Source organism: Dromiciops gliroides, chromosome 3, assembly GCF_019393635.1.
Source record: "Dromiciops gliroides isolate mDroGli1 chromosome 3, mDroGli1.pri, whole genome shotgun sequence".
Classification (NCBI taxonomy): Eukaryota; Metazoa; Chordata; class Mammalia; order Microbiotheria; family Microbiotheriidae; genus Dromiciops; species Dromiciops gliroides.
Window position 1 is genome coordinate 355,425,995 of NC_057863.1, and position 26,437 is coordinate 355,452,431.

Genomic DNA, 26,437 nt, shown 5'->3' on the forward strand with positions numbered 1-26,437 from the left:
TCCTTGAAAGTTAATGTTATAGAGTATATTATAAAATACAAAATGGATGATTTTGATTATATTAAATTAAAAAATTTTTGTACAAACAGAAGCAATGCATTCAAAATTGGAAGGGAGGTAGAAAGCTGGGAAACAATTTTTGAGGCCAGTGCTTCTGATAAAGGCCTCATTTCTAAAATATATAGGGAATTAAATCAAATTTATAAGAATCCAAGTCATTCCCCAGTTGAGAAATGGTCAAAGGATATGAACAGGCAGTTTTCTGATGAAGAAACCAAAGCTATCTATTCCCATATGAAAAAATGCTCTAAATCTCTAATGATTAGAGAGATGCAAATTAAAACAACTCTGAGGTACCACCTGACACCTATCAGATTGGCTAAAATGACAAAAAAGGAAGATAATAAATGTTGGAGAAGCTGTGGGAAAATTGGAACACTAATGCATTGTTGGTGGAGCTGTGAACTGATCCAACCATTCTGGAGAGCCATTTGGAATTATGCCTAAAGGGCGATAAAGCTGTGCATACCCTTTGACCCAGCAATACCACTTTTGGGTCTTTTTCCCAAAGAAATCATGGAAGGGGGAAAGGGACCCACATGTACAAAATATTTATAGCTGCTCTTTACGTGGTAGCAAGGAATTGGAAGTTGAGGGGGTGCCCATCAATTGGGGAATGGCTGGACAAGTTGTGGTATATGAATACAATGGAATACTACTGTGCTGTAAGAAATGATGAGCAGGAGGAGTTCAGAGAAACCTGGAGGGTCTTACGTGAGCTGATGATGAGTGAGATGAGCAGAACCAGAAGAACATTGTACACAGTATCATCAACATTGAGTGTTGACCTACTGTGATGGACTATATTCTTCTCACCAATGCAATGGTACAGAAGAGTTCCAGGGAACTCATGATAGAAGAGGATCTCCAAATCCAAGAAAAAAAAAAAGAACTGTAGAGTATAGATGCTGATTGAACCATACTATTTCTTTTGTTTTGGGTGCTGTTGTTTTTTTTTTTTCTATTTTGAGGTTTTGCATCACTGCTCTGATTTTTTCTCTTGTAACAGGATTAATGCAGAAATAGGATTAATGTTATTATGTGTATATATATATGTGTGTGTGTATATAGATATAACCTATATCAGATTACCTGCTGTCTAGGGAAGCGGGGAGGGAGGGGAGGGAGGGAGAAAAATCTGAAATTGTAAAGCTTGTATAAACAAAAGTTGAGAACTATCTTTACATGTAACGGAAAAAATAAAATACCTTATATGTAAAAAAATTAAAAAAATTAAATTAAGTTAAAAAAAAGAATATTGTAAGTTTAAAATTTCTATCTTGCTCTGCAGAGCAGCTGGGGACAGGGATTGATTAAAAATGTTTCTGCATGTTTTAATGACAAAGTCAAGGATTTTTATGGCTAGGTTTTAAAAATCATCATCTTTTTGTCTTTTCTTAAAGATTCATTTCTTCATTTAATGATATATTTAACACATTTTTTAGATGGGCTTCTAGAATTGTCTGAATTCTACATATGTGAATGAATAAATGAAATATCCCTGAAAAAAAAAGAAAGTTAATGTTATCCAGATCCTGGTGACTGCATCTATCGTCATCCCCCACCCAGGGCATTCTCCCTGCTTTTGCAATGTGTTCAATTCCTAGTTAACAGTCCTTCTCTCTCCCCTTTTAAAAATTATTTTATTTTGAACTTAAGAAAGAAAACAAGCATTTCTTTCTTTCTTTCTTTTTTGGTGAGGCAATTGGGGTTAAGTGACTTGCCCAAGGGTCACAAAGCTAGTAAGTGTCAAGTGTCTGAGGCTGGATTTGAAGTCAGGTCCTCCTGAATCCAGGGCCAGTGCTCTATCCACTGCACCACCTAGCTGCCCCTAAAACAAGCATTTCAATAATAATAGAATAGGAAAGAAGATGATTACACATGAAACTGCAAATCTATTATGTACAGCATGCTACCAAATTGACTAAAACATTTGAAGGGAAAAATGACACATGTTGGAGGGGATTTGAAAAATTGGGACACTAATTCATTGTTGGTGGAACTGTGGACTAATCCAACCATTTTGGAGAGTAATCTGTAATTATGCCCAAAGAATTATTAAACTGCCTATACTCTTTGACCCAGAAATTCCACTATTATGTGTGTTTACCAAGATGATTAGGGAAAAAGGAAAAGAACTTATATGATCTAAAATATTTAAAGCAGCTCTCGTTTTGGTGGCAAAGAACTGGAAATTGTGGAGATCTCTATCAATTGGGAATGGAAGAACAAGTTGTGGTATATGATCATGATGAAATACTACTGTGCTGTAAGAAATGATGAGCTCAATGATCTTAGAAAAATATGGATAGACTTGCATGAAATAATGAAGAGTGAAATGACCAGAAGCAAGAAAACACTGTGTACCATAACAACAATATTGTTTTAAGAACAATTTTGGGTTCACAATTTATATATAAAGGATGATACCATAAGCAAATTAAGAGAGCATGGAAAAGTTTATCTGTCAGATTAATAAATACGGGAAGAATTTAGAACCAAAGAAGATATAGAGTTTTACAAAATGTAAAATAGATAATTATGATTATATAAAATTTAAAAGCTTTTGCACAAAAAAACCCAATGCAAGCAAGAGTATAAGGGAATCAGAAAACTGGGAAAGAATTTTTGTAACAAGTATCTCTGATAAAGGCCTCATTTCTTAAATATATAGAGAACTGAGTCAAATTTATAAGAATACAAGTTATTCTCCAATTGAAAAATGGTCAAAGGTTATGAACAGTTTCCAGACAAAGAAATCAAAGCTATCTAAGGGCATATTAAAAAAAGCTCTAAATTACTATAGATCACAGAAATGCAAATTAAAACAACTCTGAATTACCACCTCACACTTCTTAGAGTGGCAAATATAACAAAAAAGGAAAATGTTGGATGTTGGAGGGGATGTGGAAAAACTGGGACACATCCTCTGTTGCTGGAGTTGTGAACTGATCCAACCATTCTTGGAGGACAATTTGGAACTATGCCAAAAGGGTTATAAAACTGTGCATACCCTTTGATCCAGCAATACCACTTCTAGGCTTATATCCCAAAGATGCTAAAAAATAAGAAAAGGGCCTATCTGTACAAAAATGCTTATAGCAGCTCTTTTTGTTGTGGCTAAGAATTGGAAATCAAAGGGATGCCCACCAAACAAGCTGTTATATATGATTGTAATGGAATATTATTGAGCTATAAGAAATGACAAGCAGGATGTTTTTAGAAAAACCTTAAAAGACTTATATGAACTGATATATAGCGAAATGAATAGAACCAGGAGAACATTGTGCACAGTAACAGCAATTTTTTTCATGAAGAATTGTAAATGACTTAGCTACTCTCAGCAATACAAAGATCCAATACAATCCCAAAAGACTCATGATGAAGCATACTATCTGCCTCCAGAGAAAATTGATCTTGATTGAACACAAATTGAAGCATGCTGTTTTTCACTTTCTTTCATTTTTTCTTTCATTTGAGTCTTATGCAAAATGACAAATATGGAAATGTTTTACATAACTGTACATGTATAATCTATATCTGATTGTTTACCACCTCAGGGAGGGGGAAGGGGAGAGAAGGAAAGAGGGAAGGTTAGAATTTGAAACTCAAAACTTTAAATAAAATGTTAATTTAAAAATTTTTGACTGACTAAGTAATTTTGACTGGTTTTTTTTTGTGAGGCAATTGGGGTTAAGCGACTTGCCCAGGGTCACACAACTAATAAATGTCAAGAGTCTGAGGCTGGATTTGAACTCAGGTCCTCCTGACTCCAGGGCTGGTGCTCTATCCACTGCACCACCTAGCTGCATCTATCATTTGACTATTAAAAATACCCCAAATTAACTACAAAGGACTTATGAGGGAAGATGCTATTTGAATCCAGAGAAAGAACTGATAAATAGATCCATAGAATGGTTTATACATATATATGGATGTGTGTATATGTACACATACACGTATTTGTGTTTAATGGTAGCCATCACAATCTTTCTCTATCCATCTCCTACCCTCATACTGAGAAACTACAACATATATATTGATGTTCCTGAAAATACCCTAAGTTCCCGAGTCTTCTTATTTCCTATGACCTATTTATTCCTTCATGCCACCTCAGCTACACAGATAGATATTCATCCCCCCTGGTCTTGTCATCAGCCAAAACTGTTCCACTTCCATTTCTAAGAACTCTGAAATTTCTTTTTTTTGATGATAATACTTTATCATGTCATTTCTCCTTATGCTTTACAATCCCAACCCTGTTCTTCATTCTCATTGGGACCTCCATTCCCTTCATCCTTCAGTTCTTTTCCAACCCATCACTCCTTCACTGGCCACAATCTTTTCCATTTTCTTTCTTGACCCTTTGGTGGGTAAATTCTACTCTACATTATTCTCTATTTGGAATCTCTTTTCCCATTGTCCTATATCTGCCCATACTTTGCTAAACTCCAGACATGCATTATTCCTATCATCTGCCTCTTTCATTCCTATTCACCTGCTGTTGAATGGAGCTAGAGAAAATCCTGAAATTACACTGACTAGGTCCACTACAAATTTATATCTCATCTTAACTTAGCTTAAAATGCATCAAGGCAACCATTGTATTATCCCATAGTCAATTCTCTCTCTCTCTCTCTCTCTCTCTCTCTCTCTCTCTCTCTCTCTCTCTCTCTCTCTCTCTCTCCATGATTCCAAAACTTCTTGTTTCTCCTCAAGTCTCCCTTAGCATCCCCCCCTACTCACTCAGCTAAGGACTTTGCACTATTTGTTACCAAAAATATTGAGGCCAAGAACTTTCCCTTCTCCTCAACTCACATAATTCAGTCCTTTTTCCTCAAAATCCTCCCCTTCAATCCAGTCCTAGATGAAATGACTCTTCTCCTTGGCAAATCCTCTATGTGCATTCTTATTCTCATTTCCTTCCATCTTCTCTGGTAGATTTGACTCCACTATCATCCTCTCCAACTTAATTCCATTTCTCCCCTTTCTATTGGTTTCTCTGCTGCCTATAAAACATCTATGTCTTTCTCCATCCTTAAAAACCCTTGCTTGATCTTACTATCCAAGCTATAAGTATCATCACATATCTATTTTTGTCTTTATGACTAAACTCATTGAGATAGCCATGCATAATTGATGCTTCCCCTTCGTCTCTTCTCACTCCCTTCTAAAAGCTCTTCAATCTGACTTCCAAACCCATCATTCAATTGAAATTGCCCTCTCTGAATCTAATGACCTCTAAATTTTTATTCTTTTGGACTTCTCTGAAGCATTTAATACTGTTGATCACTTCATTTTAGATATTCTTTCATCTTTAGGTTTTTGTAACTGTGCTCTCTTTTCTGTCTCCTCCTATATGCCCAATTGCTCTTTTCTCGGCATCATTTTCTGGTACTTCATTCCACTAACTGTGGGTGTCCCTCTAAGCTTGATCTTGGGCCCTATTCTTTTCTCTTTTTATATTGTCTCATTTGGTGAGCTCATCAGCTGCCATGGGTTTAATTCTTATGTCCAGGCAGATGATTCCCAGATATATATCTCCAATTCTAATTCCTCTCCTGAAATTCAATTTCACATATTCAACTATCTTTTGGACATGCCAAATTGGATGTCTTATAGGCATTAAATTCAACATGTCAAAGAACTCATCATATTTTCCCTCAAAACCTCCCCTCTTCCAAACTTCTCTATCACTGTTGAGGGCACCATCATCCTCTCAGTTACCCAGGCTTATAACCTTACCTTGATGTTGTCCTGATTCCTCACTCTCCTTCATCCCAAATATATAATCCATTACCAAATCTTGTGTTTCTACCTTAATAAAATCTCTTACATAGATTATAAAGCTCTCTAATCAAGCACTACACTATTTTAGGCCCTTATCACATTTTGTCTGAACTTAAACAATATTATAAGGTTGTGATGATCAAAACTATTTGATACTGTCTAAGATATTGCAATAGCCCTTGAACTTGGCTCCCTGTTTCAAGTCTCTCCCCATTCATATCCATCCTTCACTCAGGTGCCAAGGTGATTTTTCTAAAGCACAGATCTGATCATGTTACCCTCTGCTCAGTGAATACCAATTGGCTCCTGATTATCTCCAGGATCAAACAGAAATCTTTCGTTTATCATTTAAAGCCCTTTACAACCTGGCCTCTTCCTACTTTTATAGCCATCTTACGTTTTCTTCTGCATGCACTATATGTTCCAGCAACACTGGCTTACTTGCAATTCCTTGAACATGTCATATCATCTCCAGTCTCTGTGCCTTTGCATTAACTGTCCCCTTATGCCTTACTTTTGCCTTACCTACCATTTTTGTTTCTTAGTTCCCTGACTTCCTTCAAGAATTAATCAAAATCCCATTCATTCCAGGAAACCTTTCAGGTCCCACCAGCTGATAATGTCTTTTCCTCTTAGAGTTCCTTCTGTCTACTGTGCATCTATCTTATATAGACCTACTTATTTACATATTTTCACCCCCATTAGAATGAAGTGTCTTTAGGGCAGGGATTTTTTGCCTTTCTTTGTATCCCTAGTGCTTAGCACAGTGCATGGCACATGATAAAAGCTAAATAAATAATTGTTAACTTAACTAGATTTGAATTGAGACTCTAATTTTTATTTTACTCTGTTGGCCACAGGGAATAATGGGAAATAATGAGATGAAATGTTTGCTTGTGTTTGGCTGTGGAGAGGATCATGGATTGGAGAGGGGAGAGACAAGAGGCAGCAAAACCAATGATAAGGCTACTGCAACAGTTGAGACATCTTTGCCTACTGGAGTTCTCTTTGTTCCAGATTTACCTCAATTGATGCCTCCTCCATAAAACCTTTGCTGAAAAGGCGCAGTTGAAAGTCATCTCTTCTTCCTCACACTTTCTTATAGGACTTTGGATCTCTCCTTTCCTTCCATTATTTTCTACACAAGTATCATACTTATCCACATATCTCTGAGCACCTTGAGGGCAGGGACTATGTCTTTTAAAAAACACTTTGTATTTCTTCCAGTTTTTAGAACATATTGGGTGCTTACATGCTTGTTGAATAAATGATGGAGTGAATATATAAGTATATGAGTGAAATATGGAAAGATCATAGATTTAAAACCAGAAGACCTAGATCCTAACTCCACCATATGCACAATCTTTGGCAAGTTTCCAAAGATTTATTAATAAATGATTGTTGAAAATTATTAATATGGTAATGTTTTACATAATTGCATATGTATAACCTATATCTGATTGCTTATCCACCTCAGGAAGGGGGCAGGGTAGAGAAGGAAGGAGGGATAGAATCTGGAACTTGAAACTATAAATAAAAATGTTTATTATTAAAAAAAAATGCTTGTTGACTTCCAAGGCTCCATTTCCTCATGTGTAAAATGGGGATAGTCATAGTAGAACACTTACCTTATGAAGCTGTTATGAAAATAAAATAAAATAATGCGTAGGAATTCAGTTCAATTCATGATCACTTATTAAGTGCCAGAAATGGTGTTACTTTTTCTCCAAAGGGACACATAATACCTGGCTTCAAGGAGTTTACATTCTACTGGGCAAAAATAACAAATAAAAATGTATAACTTCAGGAGAGGCTTTGTAAACCATAAAGCATAATAGGAATATGAAGTGTTATTAGGAACTCAGGGTCCAAACTCCCCCATCAGAATCTATTTTTTTAAAACTAGGATCGCTAGGTAGGATTCTGTGACCCATTTACAGTTAAAATAGTCTCCAGCTTCAAGGTGAAAAGTTATCCCTGGGGAACAATTGTTGTGCGTTTTTTGCTTCAGCAAAATATCTCTAAACTCTCTCTGCTGTCCTTCTATGATTTAAGCAGTGGACAGCCACATTCTATTTGGCTGACTCCCCCTCCCCCCCCCCCCCCCGCCTCCACACACACCACTTCTGGAATCTTCTCCCAGGGACACACCAGAGGAAATGGAATCAGCTTCATTTACACTTAATTCATCAAAATGTCATTGGGTAAGAACTATTTGATGTCCAAAGCTTATGAGCCCTGAGCCTAAGCCTTTGAAAGCCCTTTTCTCTTTGAACCTAAAAGTGCCATTTTGCCAGTGTAGAGCTGAAAGCTAACAGGGGACTTTGTGCTGAATGCTAAAGCTGGATTTGGAAGCTGAGTTTCCTTGGAACCAGTTCTCCTCTCTCTGACCCCTCAAAGAGTGTGGGGTGCGTTGCTTTCTCCTTCTCTGGACAGCATGGGATAGGAAACTCACTCCTTCAGCCAGTACTTAATGCTTCTAAAACTAAGTATGTCATGGGATTATAGATTGGAGCTGGTGGGGGAGGGCTCATCTAATTCAGTCTCTTCCTTTTACAGATGAGGAAACTGAGGCACAGAGAGTTGAAGTGAACTAAGACTACATAAATTAGAACAGTTCTTCAAATTTAGCACAGTTCCTGCTGTGTAATGCTGTTAGATTGGCTCCCCAACTAGACCATGACCTGACTCTAATGTCCTAAGGCAGTGCTTCTCACCCTGAAGGCTACTGACCTACCTGGGGTTGGGGGGGAGGATGTGTCTACAGCACTATTGCAAGAAGGCCTCAAATCTATATGTGAGTGCCAGATACTCAGCTGGCATAATTACTATTCCATGGAGATTCCTAAAATGTGTTTACATGAAAAGGGGTCCTCATTGCTGAAAAGAACAATCTCTAGGGTAGGGACTTAACAATGCTCTGGCTTCCCAAGAGAACTTCAAACTTAAGCACTAAGGTTGGCTGGAGATGGGATTGTAGAGGTCACTTTTCTACTACCTTAACCAGTAAGTTAGTATAAATGTTAAGAATCCTGTAAAATTCCACTTGTTTCACCCACCAGGTACCTAACCCCATCCAGGACCCCAGCTGATTGTCTTTTGTCCATATTCCCATACCACCTCTGTGCTGCATGTTCACTTCTCCACCTCCCATAGAGCTTCCTTGCTGCACTTTCTATCTGCTTCCATCTCATCCTGCATTTTGTATGATTATGCTACAGTTTTCAACCATGCCAATTCTCTCCTTAAAAACATGAACAATAGGGCCAGCTAGGTGGCACAGTGGATAAAGCACCAGCCTTGGATTCAGGAGGACCTGAGTTCAAATCCAGCCTCAGACACTTGACACTTAACTAGCTGTGTGACCCTGGGCAAGTCACTTAACCCTCGTTGCCCTGCAAAAGAAAGAAAGAAAGAAAGAAAGAAAGAAAGAAAGAAAGAAAGAAAGAAAGAAAGAAAGAAAGAAAGAAAGAAAGGAAGAACGAACCTGAAAAAAAAACCATGAACAATAGCCCAAGACTATCACTTATGATTTAGGAATTGTACCTTATATCCGAAGTTTTTTGATTTAGAGAATATAGGAAGTATGGGCTGAATTAGGAACCATGGACCCTATAGGTAGGGCTCCCTCTTTTTCCCCATACCAGGGCTATGACTAGGGGCCCTGTCCCAAACAAAATGCTTGCGTTTTCCTCCCTGGTAACATAAGTGGCAGATAAAATGTTGCCTTATTTTGTACTGTGACTTTGATGTTGTAGTTGGTACTAAGATCCAAAGCCAAGCGAAATTAGCCTACTCCTTTTTTTTTTTTGTGAGGCAATTGGGGTTAAGTGACTTGCCCAGGGTCACACAGCTAGTAATTGTCAAGTGTCTGAGGTCAAATTTGAACTCCGGTCCTCCTGAATCCAGGGCCAGTGCTCTATCACTGCGTCACCTAGCTGCCCAGCCTACTTCTTCTTAATGGAGCACTGATGAAGAACCTTTAAGTCACTGGATTTTGTTCCTTGCTATGTTTCCAACCTTTCCAGTCTCCTTACATTCTCCTTTTCTCTATATACTCCATGATCCAGCCGCACAGGCCTCTTTGCTGTTCCTTGAACAGGACACTCCCATCTCAGTGCCTTTGCATTGCACATGCCTCTAAAGATCTCCCTTCTTGCCTGTGCCTCTTAATTTCTTTGGCTTCAAGCCTCAGCTGATCCCTTTTTTAGGAGCCCTTTCATGATCTCTACAGTGACTAGCGTCTTCCCTTCTCAAATTTCTTCTCATCTTTTCTCTCTCTCTCTCTCTCTCTCTCTCTCTCTCTCTCTCTCTCTCTCTCTCTCTCTCTCTCTCTCTCTCTCTCTCTTCCTCCCTCCCTCCCTCTTTCTTCCTCCCTCCTTCCCTCCCTCCCTCTCATATACCTGCTTATTTCCATGTTGTCCACCCCATGAGAGTGTAAGATCTTTGAGGGCAGGGAATAGTTTTGCCTTTCTTTCTATAGGACTTTAAAATACTTGTTGATTGACTAATTCTAAAGAAATATTCACAGTTCTTGATCCTTTTATAACATTTCCTTGTCTCCAACCCCCCAACTATTATTCTGATCCCATGCTCTAAATTATCCATATCCTTCCTGTAATGGCTTTTAACATCGAAATCTCTTTGGATTTCATTGCATGATCAATAATAGCTCCCCTCCCCCAACCCAAGCCTCTGTGGCTCATTGTTTGGATTTTGATGACTTAGTTTTAATGTAAATAGGATTTTTTTTTTGTTCTGGCCAGAACTCTGAGGATCTTCCATTCCCAGATGGATATTTTTTTTTGCAGGATATTTTGTAATAGTAAACTAGGCCATCTTTTGTCTCAGTTCTCATCTATTCCTTAGTTATTGAATGGGCATTGCTTCAGACAATCTGAGACCTGGCAAAGACCTTAATTTAGAAAAGCCAAGGTCACCCAGTGCATTCCAGGCCATCACCAGTTATCTTGACTTTTGTCTTGCCACTGGACTTCAATGATTCTAGAGGAGAGAATGAGATTGATGACTTTGCAACACTTTGCTTCACTTTAAATCTAGTTTACTTGCAAGTCAAAATATCACCCTCATAATGTACTTGATACTCTTGGAGAATAAAGGATGAACAACAACAAATAATAACTCTCAGAACTGAGCATCTTACTTGGAGATAGGTTCTGACCAGAGGTCAGTGTGCACTTGCATTATCACCTCTTGTTCTATATCTCTGTAAATGTACCTTAAGATCTTATTGCTTCTCTAGCTGTCACCTCATAGGATGTCTAATATTGAGTTTATACTTAATTTAAAAATTCAGGTCATTTTCAAGTGAACTATTGTAACTTATGTCTAAAATAATTTATTTTTGTCTCGTCCTCCCCATTTAATTCAACTGGATTCTATTTGACAACCATTGTATCCCAAAGCCTATGGGAGTACAAAAGCAAACTTGCTCTTCCCAAGGAGCTTTATTTTATTGGTGAGCTAAGATATTTTCACAGTCAGATATAATTCATGGTAGTGTGATGAAGGTAAAGCCACTAGAAGTTATGGATTGAGAAGGATTAAAGGAAAGCAAAGATTTGAGTTGCAGTAAGACCTAGTACTAAGTTCAGTTTGGCTTTTATGTCGAGTGGGTGCAGGGTTGCATTTTGAACAAAAGGGTAGTAAGTTCAGAACTGAAGTCTTGTTCAGGGTCATCAGGACTCAAAATCCAGTGCCCTTTCCATTGCACCATATGCTCTTAAAAATCTACAGACATTGCAAGAAGGTAAGGTTGAATGTATTCATTTAACAAACACTTTTTAAGTGTCTAATATGTGATAGGTGCTGTGATAGATTTTACAAATACGTGTTTCATGAATCCTTTCCTGATTCCTCCTAGCTGCAAGTACCTTTCCTCTTGAAGCTAGCATGTATTCATTTTGTATATGTTCTGTATGAACTTATTATGTAAATGTTGTCTCCCTTGTTAGAATATAAGTTTCTTAAGAGTAAGATTGTGTCGTTCTTTTTATTTATTTATTTATTTATTTATTTATTTATTTATTTATTCATCCATCCATCCATCCATTCATTTGTTTATTTATTTTTGGTGGGGTGATGAGGATTATGTGACTTGCCCAGGGTCACACAGCTAGTAAGTGTCAAGTGTCTGAGACTGGATTTGAACTCAGGTCCTTCTGAATCCGGGGATGGTGCTTTATCCACTGTACCACCTGGCTGTCACCTGCATCACCTAGCTACCATTCTTTTCATTTATATACCCAGGACCCAGCACAGTGTCTGGCATATAGTAGGCACTAAATAAAAACTTGTTGATTGATTGGAAATAATTCTTGTCCTCAAGGATCTTATATTCTACTGGCGGTAAAATAACATAAATAAGTATGAAATATCAATAAACCAATCAACAACAATTTATTAAGTATTCACTATATCCTAGGTATTATGCAAATGACTAGGGAGACAGATACAAAGAATGAAATAATCACTGCTTTCAAAGAGTTTACTTTTCAATGGGGGACACAAGAAGTACATGTCTAAATGCAGGGCAGAGTATATATAAAGAGAATAGATACAAAACACTTAAATGCAAAGTATTTAGGGAAGGACAGCACAAGTAGTTGAAGGGATCAGGGAGGACTTCACATAAAAGGCGGTGCTTGAACTGTGTCTTGAAGGAAGATGTCAAGGTGGAGAGGGGGTGCATGGAAGGTATAGCAAGTCCAAAAGGCACAGAGCTGTGAAAGGAATGCTATGTATGAGGAACAGAGAAAAAAGATCACAGAATATGGAAAGAAGAGTGATGTTCAATGAGGCTGGAAAGATAGGTTGGAGTCATGTTGTGAAGGGATTTTTAAAGGGAACAGGAGTTTATATTTGATCCTAGAATCCATAGGGAGCCACTGGGGTTTAATAAGTAGGCAAGTGACATGGTTGTATCAACATTTAAGAATATCATTTTGGTAGCTTTGTGGTAGCTGAAGTGGGGAGAAACTTAAGTCAGGAAGATCAACTAGGAAGCTACTGCAATAATATAGGCATGAGGTAATGAGAACCTAAACTAAGGAGGTGGTTTCGCGACAAGATAAGGGATTGGATATGAGACATGTTGTAGAGGTAGAAAAGATTTGATGAGGAGTTCAATATGGGGTGAGAGAGAGAAAGGAATTAAGAATAATTGTGAGGTTACAAATCTGGGAGGCTGGAAGAAATATGGTGTGTTTCACAGAAATAGGAAAATTCAAAAAGAGGGGTGGATCTTGAGGCAGGGAGATAATGAGTTATGTTTAGGACAATCTAAGATTTAGGTGCCTAAAGGACATCACTTTGAAATTGTTAAAATGAGACTAAAGCTCAGGGGAGAAACTAATGCTGTATATATAGATCTGGGAGCCATCTGCATAAAGATGCTCATTAAAGTCATGGAGAAAGAAAGAGAGAGAAAGAGAGAGGGGGGAGAGGGAGGGGAGGAAGGGAGAGAGAGGAGAGTTAGAGTTTTGGGGAATATACACAATTAGGGGGATAAATGGATGATGAGCCAACAAAGGAGATTGAAGGGTTGTCTGGCAGGAATGTGAAATACCATGAAAAAGTATAGTCATAGAAGGCCAAAGAAGAGACAATCTCCTGGAGGAGAGGGTTGTCAGAGAGGTGAAGAGGAATGGGGTCAAGAAGGATGAAGACTAAGAAAAGGTAATTGGATCTTACAATTATGATATCATTTGTAATTTTGGAAAGAGCATATATCAGTTGAGTGATGAAATTATAAGCCAGATTCCAAAGTGCTGAGAAGTGAGTGAGAAATTGGGAAATAGAATTAGAATACAAACAACTTTTTCCAGGAGTTTGATTGAGAAAAGAGAATGAGATAGACAAAATTTGCTCAAATGGATGATAAAAGTCTAGTGAAGATATTTTAAGATAAGGGAGACTTGGGTGTGTTTATAGACAGCAGGGAAGGAACCAGTAGATAGAGAGACACTGAATATGAAAGAGAAAGAGGAAATGATTGTACAGGTAATGTGCTGGAGAAATTGGGAGGGGGCGAGATGAAGGGTACATGTAGAGGAGTTGGTCTTAGAGAAGAGAAAGGCCACTTTATTATCAGAGAATTCTCTTTGCTTCAAGTTCCCTGTCTGTTAAGTAGGAATAATCATACCTGTACTACAATATCACATGGATGTGAATCATTCTGCAAGTCTTGGAGTGTGATGTGAATATTAGAGGTTATCCTTGCACTGCTGTCAGAAATTTATCTTTACCTTTCCATATGTTCAGATACTATTTCTCCTATTGGACTTTAAGCTCTTCCAGGGCAGAGACTGTGGATCTCCCACAGAGCCTAGAGCTGAGCTGGGCACTTAAAAAAAAAAAAGCATTCTGCATGTCTCCAGAAAGATTAACAGGAGTTCTGAATACAATGCATGCTCTGTCCATGGTACTGCTTCCTGAAGGTCTGGCTTTGGTGCTGTCAGGTGGACAGGGCATAAAGAATAACCTTCTACAATGTGACTCCAGAGCTTCATCAAGAGAAGGGTCACCTTTGGAATTGGGGTCTTGAGGCCACCTCCAGGGGAGATCAAAGGTACACATACCAACTTTAATTTATGGTTTACAAAAAATGATTATGTCTGATCTAGTCTGAATGCCTGATCATTAGGCTATACCAGGAATATTAAGGAGACAGTAATATCATCTAGTTCTCTGACTGCTTTATTTTGTCTCTCCCCTACCTGCATCCTGTCATTGGGGAAGCTCACCCCTCTCTTAACAAGACCCAAATGTGCCACCAACTAAGAGTGTGACCCTGAGGAGTCCCTTCCCTTCTCTGATCCTCTCATATGTAAAATGAGGGATTTGGTATAATTGACAACACAATGGAATGGGAAGTAAATAGGACTGGGAATCACAAACCCTTCTTCAAGTCCTTAATTTACTGTGTGACTATGGGCAAGTTACCTAGGCTCTCAGGAATCAATTTCCTCATTTGCAAAATGAGGGATTTGGGCTAGATGATTTTTTCAAGTCATAACAAAATAGCAATATCTTGTAACCAAGAGAAACCAACACATTCATCATATCTTGCAACATATGACTCATTTTGTACCCATAATCTACCACCTCTCTACTGAGTGGTGGGGAAGGGGTAGATTCTTGGAGATGAGCTCTGCAAGGTCCCACCCAGTTCTAACATTCTGACTCTTTTCTAGGCCAATCAGTATATGTGAGTCAAACACTACAGAGTGAATGTTCGTCTATTACCAGAGACATGTAGCAGTGAGGTAGTTGACTAGGTTAAGGAATGAGGTGGCATTTGTATTTCTTGCAATTAATTTCTAATTACATAGGGTTTTGAGCTAGAAGAAAACTTACAGATTAGCTAGTATGACTTCCTTATTTCACAGATGAAGAGATTGTGTTTTGTCTAAGGTGCATAGTTATTAAAAAGTAGCTATGTTGTATAGTGGATAAAAAACTGAGCCTGGAACCAGGAAGGCTCCAAATATAGCTTCAGACAACCAGCTTTTGTGACCATAGGCAAATCACTTAACCTTAGTCTGTCTCAGTTTTCTCAAATGTAAAATAGGAATGATAATAACACCTAACTCCTAGGGTTGTTATAAGAATCAAATGAGATGATATTTGTAAAACAGCACAGTTGCAGAGCAGCTAGATGGCACAGTGGATAGAGCACTAGCCATGGAGTCAGGAGGATCTGTGATCAAATCTGGCCTCAGATACTGGCTGTGTGACCCTGAGTAAGACATTTAACCCTGATTGCCTCCCCCCAAATCCCAAACAAACCAAACAACAACATACTTCCTAGCATTCAGTACACACTTAAAATACTAATTTCCTCCCTCCTTCCCTCCCTTTCTTCATTTGTTTCTTCTTCTCTCCCTCCCTTCTTTCCTTCCTTCCTCCTTCCCTTCCTTCCTCCTTTCCTCTCTTCCTCATTTCTTCCTTCCTCTCTTCTTCCTTATTTACTTCCTCCTTCCTTCCTTCCTTCCTCCCTTCTTTCCTTCCTTCCCTCCTTTCTTCCTTCTTTCCCTTCTTCTCTCCCTTCCTTTCTAAAAGTGGCAGAATTAGGATATAAACCCAAGTCCCCTGGCTTCTGAGCTAGTGTTCTGCTGTCAAATGGTTCCAGAAGCTCACAGTCTAATGGAGGAGTCAGTACATGCAAATGTAAAAAGACTTAACAAGAAATATCAGAAATGCAAATGAATCTAGTGAAAATAAATGCTGAAAATATAGTGAGCAATAGAGAAACTGGGGACTTCCTCTGGGAACATCAAAAGATAGTTTTGCCTTGGATTATTGAAAAAGGGAGTAGGATGTTCCAGCCAAAGGAATGGAATTGTGTGGGTACAACACAATAACTGGCCAGGACCAGAGATCACTCAGCTGTGAAGGATTTGATTATGGGCAAAGAGCAAATTTAAACATGAGCTGCCTCCCAAAGCTACCAACATCTCCACCAGTCAGAAACACTGCCAGGAGGAAGCGGGTCAACCATTTGACCCACTATATATGTATCTATTTGTCCAGCAACAGCATCCTTCTTTTCTAATGGTTTCTGCGCCTCAAGAAATGCTCCAGTGCTTTTCATACATATGTAGGAAATATGCTTAGAAGCTCTTTCACAATTACTACTCTTCAGTCTGAACAACTCCACAGTCCTGGGTAATCTTCTGATAACAAAATGGCAGGGGATCCATCATTGGGAAGAGCAATGGCAGGAGCGGGGGCACCATTTTGAGGTCACCTAGGCCATTCCTTCACCTTTATGCTTTATATAATCTACCAATATGTGAGAGGCCATATGGTAAACCAGAATAAGGCTTTGAGAAAAATTATTATTAATGACCAATGATTTGGGGAGATTCAGATTTTCTCCCTTTTTCTTTTATCCTTATGGCAAGACCCCAGTCTCTGAAGGTTAAACTAACCTCCCCTCTCCAGACCTCTGTCAGGTGCAGCAGCCATTGTGTTCCACTCAGGTTTGGGTGGGGATAAATTCTTTTAATGTATTGCCTGACTTAAGAAAGTAAATGATGAAATAAAAATTTAAGTCCAGCCTCTCATTGTAATATTCATTCCCTCATTAATTGTTAACCAAATCAGAGCTGATTGCTACCCTAGGGAACACTCCTCTTCCAATGGGCATAAAATCAATCCATGAGCCACCTGCCATGATTGTCTTCAGTCTAAGGGAGAGATGGCCAAATGACTATCCTTTTATCAGAATTCTGGCATTATAACAAAATGATTAAATTACCCAGAAATTATGTCTCTCTAACCTTTTTAAATGCAACAGTTTAGCCAGTGAATTTAGTCAAAGTACTTAGATTCAAACCTGAGATCTACAACTTTCTATACAAATGACCTTAGGCAAATCACTTTCCTTCTCTGGGCTTCAATTGAGCTAGATGGTTTTAAAATTAATTCTCTAGATCTACATTAAAGTTATGTTACTCTACTCTATTTGGCAAACATTTATTGAATGTTTACTGTGGATGAAACATTGTAACAAGGGATGGGATAGATACAAGCTTCAGATAGAACACAGCCCTTGCCCTCATGGAACTTAGAATATTGTAGTGGAAGGAGAGGATAAGACATGCTAGCATTTCTATTTGTCAAGATCACCCAGAAAAGAGATTACACAGGAGGACTCACACAATGACTTACCATGACACAAAATGTCATAGAGAAAAAGAGTAGATAGTGATCAAATGGTGCAGAGAGGTCAAGAAAGGAAACAGAGAATTCCAGCATCCTATGTGCTTAAATTCTCCCTTTTGAGATTTTCTTAAATGGAACATATTTCTCTACCTTTCTCCCCAATTCGTTCCCTCTTTCTAACTTCCATATTACTGTTGAGAGCACCATAATCATTCTAGTCACGCAGGTTCACCATATAAGGTGTCATCCTTGATTCTTCTCTCTCTTACTCACCTTGCCCTTCCCCAGCCAATATGTTGGTCAAGTCTTGTTGATTCTACTTTTCCAAAATCTTTCATATATGTCCTCTTCTCCTTTCTAATACTGCTACCGCCCTGTTACAGGCCATCATCATGTCATTCCTGGATTATTGTGGCCTATTGTTTTGTTCTCCCTGCTTTAAGCTTTTCCCCACCCCAGTCTATTCAGTTGTCAGAGTGAACTTTCTAAAGCACAGGTTTGACCATGATATTCCCAGTCACTATTCAGTAAACTTTAGTGGCTCCTAATTCCCTCCAAATCAAATATAACAATCCTCTGGATTTTTCTTGCCCTTCATAGCAGCACCTTCCTATCATTCCAGTTGTCTTATAAATTTATTCTCCACTTCTTTTTTTGTTTGTTTATTTTTTTTTTTGGTGGGGCAATTGGGGTTAAGTGACTTGCCCAGGGTCACACGGCTAGTAAGTGTCAAATGTCTGAGGTTGGATTTGAACTCAGGTCCTCCTGAATCCAGGGCTGCTGCTTTATCCAGTGCACCAATCTAGCTGCCCCCTATTCTCCACTTCTGATCCAGTGATACTGTCCTCCTTGATATTCCTTGTAAAAGACACCCTATTTTTGTGCTTTTCACTGGCTGTCCCACATGCCTGGAATTTTCTCCCTCTTCAAATCTACCAAACCTGGTTTCCTTGGCTTCCTTAAAATCTGAGCTAAAATCCTACCTTCTGCAAGAATCCTTTCTCAGTTATAGTTAAGGTTATTGTTTTCCCTTGGAGATAATCTCCTATTTATCTTGTATGTATCTCATTTATACATAACCATTATCTTGTTTTCTCCATTAGATTGTGAAAGCCTTGAGGGCAGGAACTGGCTTTTTTTTTTTTTTTTTTTTTTGGTGAGGCAATTGGTGTTAAGTGACTTGCCCAGGGTCACACAGCTAGTAAGTGTCAAGTGTCTGAGGCCAAGATTGAACTCAGTTCCTCCTGAATCCAGGGCTGGTGCTCTATCCACTGTGCCACCTAGCTGCCCCCAAGGAACTGGCTTTTTAAACCTATCTTTGCTTCCTTAGTGCTTAACACAGTGCCTAGCACATCTCAAGTGTATAATAAAGGTTTGTTTTCTTAATTTGAGAAGTCAAGTACTTTTCCCTCTCAAATGCATTCTGCTAGTTGTACACTCTGGGGATTATTGCAGGCAGCCTAGCTGAGACCATAGTATTTCCCAGTAGCCTTCCTTCATCCATTGCCTTTGTTTCCTCTGCCCTCCACAAACTATCAGTTTCACTGCATGCATGAGCCAGTTTATTGTGGTCAGCAAGCATCCACAAGAAGAAATACTCTTTAGCCTCATACATGCTGCACCAGTCCCAGGTCCACTGTGTAGCCAAGAACAAGCAGAGGCCTTCCTGATATGAGAGAGGGAAAAGGTCTGAGTGGATCAATAAATTTACATCTCTAATTTTTAAAAACATTAATGACTCACATTTAGATAGCATTTTAAGGCTTATAAATAGATTTTCTTATAGCAAACCTGTGAAAAAACATTAATTACCCTGGACTCCTCACTCTTCTTCACCCCATGTATTCAATCAATTGCCAAACCTTGCTATTTCTGTGCTCACAACATCTTTCACATATGACCCCTTCTCTACACTCACACAGACAGCACTTTACTTCAGGTCTCCATTCACTTCTTATCTAGATTATCACAACAGCCTCCAAATTGGTCTCCCTCCCTCAAGTCTCTTCCCACTCCAGTCCATTCTACACATACTAGCCAAAGTAATTTTCCCCAAGTGTAGATCCTGCCATGTGACTCCATTGCTCAGCTCAACCAACTCCGGGGACTTTCTATCGACTCTAGGGTAAAATATAAATTCCTCAGTTTAACATTTAAAGTTCTATACAATCTGTCCCCAATCTATCTCTTCAGACGCATTGGATATCATTCCTTATCTTATGCTCTACTATTCTTCCAGACTAGTTCCTTTCTGTTCCCCACTCATGACACCCCAACTCCTATCTCCAAGCATTTGCACTGGCTGATCTCCATGCTTGGAGTGCCTCCTTACCTCTGCCCTCATTAAGTACCTCTCCTTCTTTAATAGTTTAGATATGGTCTTCTCCATGAAACCTTTCCTGGTCCCCCCAACTGTTACTTCTCTCCCTCCCAAATGATCTTAGTGACCTTATACCTAAGATACTTGTATATGTTTGTAATATATATGTTTTATAGGTACTTGGTGTCTCTCCCATTAGAATGTAAGCTCTTTGTGAGTAGAAGTAGGTTTAATTTTTGGTACTTCTATACCCAATATGGGAACATAGCTTAATAAATATAATTGCTGACTGATTGAAGGACATAGTGAAAATAAGGGCAAGTATTATTATTATCCCCCTTTTATACACAAGGAAACTAAGGCTCATGCAAGTAAAATGACTTGTCCATAGTTACCCAGCGAGTAAATAATATAGTTGAACTCAACTCTTTCCAAGCAGGTTGAAACTCTGGATGTGAGGGTGTGGAAGAGCAGGTACTGGCAGAGGTGCAAGGGCTCACTTCCCCTTGTCTGGGCTGCTTGGCTGCTCACAGACTTTCAATGAGATGGAAGTCAACAACTCCATTCCTTCTGATAAAATGAAGGACCACCAGACCTTTCCATCTGCCCTGAAACTGGACTTTTATGTGCTGTCTCCTTTAAGTAGAGTATGAGCTCCTTTAGAGTGGGTACTGAATTTTTCTGTATGTATTCCCAGAGTTTAGTGAGGTGTTTGGTATCTAGTAAGCACTTAACAAATGCCTTTTTTCATTCATTCACAGAACTCAGCAAGACAAATTCAATTCCACAAAACTGTATTAAGGCACCTACTATGCACAGAACAATGTTCTGGACCTTTAAGGGAAATACAAAATTTAGCTATGACATGATCCATGCCCTCATGGAGCTGCCCAAGGAGAAACAATCCTACATTGGACCTGGGAGTAAGAAAACCTGGATTCTATTCTTGGCTTTGCCACTTACTAAGCATGGGAACTTGGGTGTGTTTGGTCCTCATTTCCATATCTGCAAAATGAGGGGATTTGAGTCGATTCTTTCTTTCTTTCTTTCTCTTTCTTTCTTTCTTTCTTTCTTTCTTTCTTTCTTTCTTTCTTTCTTTCTTTCTTTCTTTCTTTCTTTTTGCGGGGCAATGGGGGTTAAGTGACTTGCCCAGGGTCACAAAGCTAGAGAGTGTCAAGTGTCTGAGGCCACATTTGAACTCAGGTACTCCTGAATCCAGGGCTGGTGCTTTATCCACTGCACCACCTAGTTGAGTAGATTATTTCTGAGGTCTCTTCCAATTTAACATCATCATCATCATAAACAACAACAACAGAAAGAACAATAACAATGACAACAGAGTCTGCCCTCTCTACAATTCATCATGATGGTGGCTAAAGCAGACATTGTAGAGTGCTTAGAGCTTAGCTAGGCCTTGAGGATGCTAAATTCGTTCACTACATCCTGGGCCATTGCTATTCATCTTGACTTTTGTCTTTCCCCTGGACTTTGATGACTCAGGAAGAGAAAGTAAGGCTGAAGACTTTATGCAACTCTACTTCACTTAAATACAATTCACTCTCAAGTCAAGACATCATCCCATGATATCTTCCATTCTCTTCTAAATGAAGGAAGAACAACAACAACTCTAACATTCTGTGATTGATTCCCTTCCATATTATCTCCTAGAATTTATTCTAGACTTCAGGAGGAACTATCTGCAGGGCAGGAAAGTGTCAGATCCAATGTTCAGGTACTGTTGTTCTTTCCTGGGAGGATATCTGGAAGGCGTATGGCTCTTGCATAGCTGATACAAGTTGCCAGCTGACTGACTGCACGAATCCTCTATTTTGGTCCAGGTTCTTGAATTGAATGTGGTCAGATCATTCACACCCTATAAACTAGGGAATCGGACCTGGTAACACTAAGAGGCTATATTCAACCCCTTATGAGCTCCATGGAGATTATTCACAGTGGTAGATTGTGGCATATTTAAAGGTCTCAATCTGACTTCTTATTTCACTTGATAGATGCTTCCACTCAAATTCCTCTCCACTGGTATAGTAAATCATTGAGACTTCTTCTATGGAGCTATTATAGTTTATGAAACCTTCCAGAAGGAGAAGGGTATGAATTTCTCCCATGAACAGAGAATTTGTCACTTTACAGTCTCCTCCAGAGGTCATCTAGTCCATGCCCTTATGCCTGTCCTCATATAAGATACCCAGAGGGCCCCAGGTTAGGACATAGATGGCCAAGTAGATCAGCAGAAGCAGATGGAAGGCCCTGTGTCTCATTCTCTTATGATCTAGCCACTGGACTCCCTACCTACTGTGGATTCTAAACATGGGTAGGAAAAATGCCCCAGGAGGTAATCTTTAAGCAGGAAAGAAAACCCAGCAAATCCTCCTTTAGTAATGCCTATGTATTCATTGGCAGGGGGTGAGCTGGAGTCTCAAAGACAGTCTTAGGTTCCCTGCAGATATTTTCACAGCACCCCCACCCTAACTCTCCCTCCCATCGAGTTTTCCTCCAGTGCTCCCCAGGACTTTTGTAGCTGATTTGTAAGTCTGTGTTTTGCAAGGCTGCTGCTCTTATTTGCACTAGGGCTGGATCTCTTTCTATGGATGGGCAGTACCACATTGCCATCCATGTTCTGCAAATAAGTATGGTTTATTGGATTCAGGCTCCACTCTTTTTCAAGGCAGAGCGCAAGCACATTAACCTGCTTTCTCCTGTGAGGTCAGGAATAATGACAGCAAGATCATTAACAACAACGACGATACTCATATTTCGCTTTGAGGTTTGCAAAGCACCATGTATACATTACGACATTTGGTCCTTAATACAATGCTGTGAGGTAAGTGTTACAAAGTATTATCATCTCTACTTTATGGATGAGGAAACAGTTTAAGAGATGTGAAATGCCTTGCCTAAGGTCACATGGGCAATAAGTGTCTGAAGTGGGATTTTAACCCAGGTCTTCTTCCTGCCCCCCTAGTTAAATGCTTGATCCTCTGCATGATTCTGCCTTATCACCCCATTGGGAGAGTAGGGATATTGAGGTCCAAAGATTGAAAGGGACTGTTATAACATAATATTGTCCTTCAGCATGTGAAAGAACCCAGAAATCTTGACTCTCACACCTGTACTTTTTCTACTGAGTTATTGCCGTCTATCTTAAACTTAAGATAAACATGTTCCTACATACATGCAAAAAACTAAAAAGCTTTATCACAATAATAAGAGAATACTAATTTGGGTGTTAGATGGCTCAGTGGATAGAGTGCCAAGCCTGGAATCAGAAAGATCAGAGCTCACATCCAGGCTCACACACTTACTAGCTGTGTGACCCTGGGCAAGTCACTTAACCCTGTTTACCTCAGTTTCTTCATCTATAAAATGAACTGGAGAAGAAAATGGCAAACCACTCCAGTATCTTTGCCAAGAAAATGCCAAATGAGGTCAGGAAGAGTTGGACACAACTGAAACAACTGAACAAAAACAACAAAGTTTAGGAGCCAGGAGACATGGGTTCCAGTTCCAGTTCTGACCCTCACAAACAAGTTCTTTAACCTATTTGAGTCTCAGTTTCTCTTCTCTTCTCCTCTGTAAAATGAGGTGTAGTAGATGACCATTAAAGTTCCCTTTTCCAGTCCTATAACTATTACTCTTTGAACTCCCTTCAACTTTTAAGTCTACGATTCTAATCTTATCTCAGGATTAACGCTGAATTAGTTATTTTCCTTTAGCAGAAAGACGTTTTAAAGACTATTTAGCCTGGTTCCTGTATCAAGGATACTTAGATTTCCCTTTAGTCCCATTCCCTTTTATACAATCCCTGACATCTTTGGGGTGCTGGAATTTTTGACCCCATCTTGCTATCTGTCCCTAAGATCTACAAGACCACTCAAATGTCTGACCATATGGCTAGTCCTTGATTACCTCAGCTGTATAAGATAATAGAGATGAAAAAATAATATGATAAGCAACAAAATAAGTACTCCTCATTCAGTTGATAGGAAAACCTCAAGCTTAAGTTTTCCCCATTAGTTGCTACCTCTTTCTTACGAGGTTCTCATAAATAGTAAAACAGCTCAACTTGATTTCATCCAATTTTCACTGTATCGTTCCAGCTTCTGAGATCTACTAATTATTGAGGAAATTGACTTTCAGTTGGAGAAGCAAGAGGCTTGGAATATCCATAAATTTTCCAATATTTTCTGGATTGAGAAGCAAGGTCCTGTTATTTTTTCAGGACACTTTGGATAACTAAGATCCCATAAAAATATACTATTAAACTCCAAAGATGTCAAAGATAGTGTGCCAAAATATTCATAGCAACATTTTGCATGAGCAAAGAACTGGAAACAACATCAATAGCTATTGATCAGGGAAAGGCTGAACAAACTCCAATAGATTAATTTAATGGAATATTAATGGCCCATAAATAATAACTTAAGAGGACTTCAGAGAAGCTTGGAAAGTTTCGAATGAATTGATGCAGAGCAAAGAAAGCAAAACCAAGAGAAAAGAATAATGATCATGATAATGGAAAGGAAAATATTGAAAGGGATTAGAGTTCAGATTAACATGATGATTAATTATTTCAGGGGATGGATTGTGAAACATATTTTCCTTCTCTTATTAGATAAGATGAACTACAGATGTGAAATACATTCAGACATGGTTAATGAGTTGGTTTGTTTGCTTAATGCTTTTTCTTCATTACAAAGGAAGGTTTGTGGGAGAAGGACTTATGTGAAATAACAGTGATGTATTAAAAAACACAACCACCAAAACATCAATAAAACTTTTCAAATAAAGAATACTATTGTTTTTGACAGGTAGCATGTGAATATGAATATATACCCCATTTCTCTCTTTCCCCATCACCATCTTAATCTAGGTCTGAGCCAACCCACATTCCCTTTCTTACCCGAGCAATCAGCTCCCCGACCATTCCTGTCCAAGTGCCGTTGGCCTCAGGCACACCATATACTCCATCCCCAACCAGGCGAATCTTATAGTTGAAGCGTAGGATCTCTGAGAGTTCCTTAAGCATGTCCACGCAGAAGCCTTCGTAGCGGTCATTGCCTTCCATTTCTTGGTGGTTCCCCTTCAGCATTAAGTATGGGTTCTCCTGCAGCGAAACTAGGCAGCTGTCATTCTCATCTTAGCCCTGGCATCTCAATAGCACACACTTGGCAAGACTCAAGAAGGGTGGGTACAGGTAGTTGGGGAGAGGGACATAAGGACGCTGTGGTCAGATAGGGGAAGCTCTAAATGAGATTTTAGAGATGCACATGCTGAATGATGACAAGGTTCAAAGCATGGGCTATGTTTGTGGGAATGGGCCAATCCCCTCCTTTTATCCCCATGTGTGTCCTGAACATTTCCACCTCTGGGACTTTAACTCAAACTTTTCCATCCACTTAAAAAATTCTCCCTTGCACATTCCCTCCATTTGTTTAAATCCTGGCAATCTATCAAGACCAATTTGAACTCCTGCCTCCTCCATGAAGCCTTCTTTGATTAACTTCTCCTTTGACTGTAGTCCCTTAGCACTTTAAGTCATCTCCACACAGTCTGTACTTCCAGTTCCCTGCCTTGTGAATACTAGTCCTGTCTCTCCCCAGTTGGACCATATGCAAGTCTTGTCTCCTGAATTAGCTTGTAAATTCCTCAAGGGTAGAGTCCATATCATACTTCTTTTATATTCTTCATGATATCTAGCTTAGTGCTGGGCACACAATTGGTATTCAGTCAATCCTTTAAAAAAGATTGAATGTAAAGTTGGACAAAAATCCTGGACCAAGGATTCCCAGTTTGGGTTTGGCCATACTCAGAGATGGCTCCAGTAATTTGAGTAGAATGTTGGCCAATTAAGAGCAGGTGTGGTTTTGGTTTTTGTCTTTGTATTCTAGAGCATAACATACAGCAGTGGAGCCAAACTCAAATGGAAATGGTATTCTTAAACTGTACATATCAATCACTGCAAGCTGCATATCAACTTAGAAAAACATGTGTTAACATTAGCTATATTTTATCGCATTTTATTCATTTTGTTTAATATCTCCCAATTACTTTTCATTTGGTTTGGCAGCACTTTGGAGTGTTACGGGTCTTCTGCTGCTGGTGGGGCCATGTATTTGACACCCTTAATGAAGTGTCATGGGTATAGTGCTTAATGAATGCTTGTTGAATTGAATTAAAATGAATCTCAAGGTGTGACAATTCTCTTAAAATTTCTGTCCTTACAAATTAATTTACTATTTTCTTTAACTTTCAAAGTAAATATGTTTATCACATGGCTGGTATAAGTTTGTGTGGTAGAGGAGGGATAGTAGTGGGGAGTGGAGGAGAGGGGAGAAGAGAACTACAAGTTTGAATACCTGTAGGTACAACTTGCAAGGTGGTTCTATGGAAAAACCTGTGAGTCCCTTCTATATTTATGTTAAACTCCCCATTATTCGTTCTCATTCATGTTTCAACAAACCTTTATTAATTATGTTCAGGAATCATCCCAAACATCAACCAAGCTAAAGGCCACTACTATTTGACTTTGGGATATGGTGTTTGTTTCTTGCCTCCAGC

The 26,437-nt window shown here is 39.0% G+C and overlaps 1 protein-coding gene across 5 annotated transcripts in view; it reads right to left on the reverse strand.

Annotated features, from left to right (window-relative positions):
- The window catches only part of GRIK4 (glutamate ionotropic receptor kainate type subunit 4), a 714,483-nt gene that overhangs the window by 112,492 nt on the left and 575,554 nt on the right, over positions 1-26,437 (reverse strand). For 4 of the 5 annotated variants that reach the window (XM_043998089.1, XM_043998087.1, XM_043998088.1 and 1 more), the window contains one exon: positions 24,780-24,983. The exons of the other annotated variant lie outside the window; for it this stretch is intronic. In XM_043998089.1, coding sequence (XP_043854024.1) covers positions 24,780-24,983 — 204 coding nt within the window. The remainder of the gene's footprint in view (positions 1-24,779; positions 24,984-26,437) is intronic. 5 annotated transcript variants of the gene reach the window in all.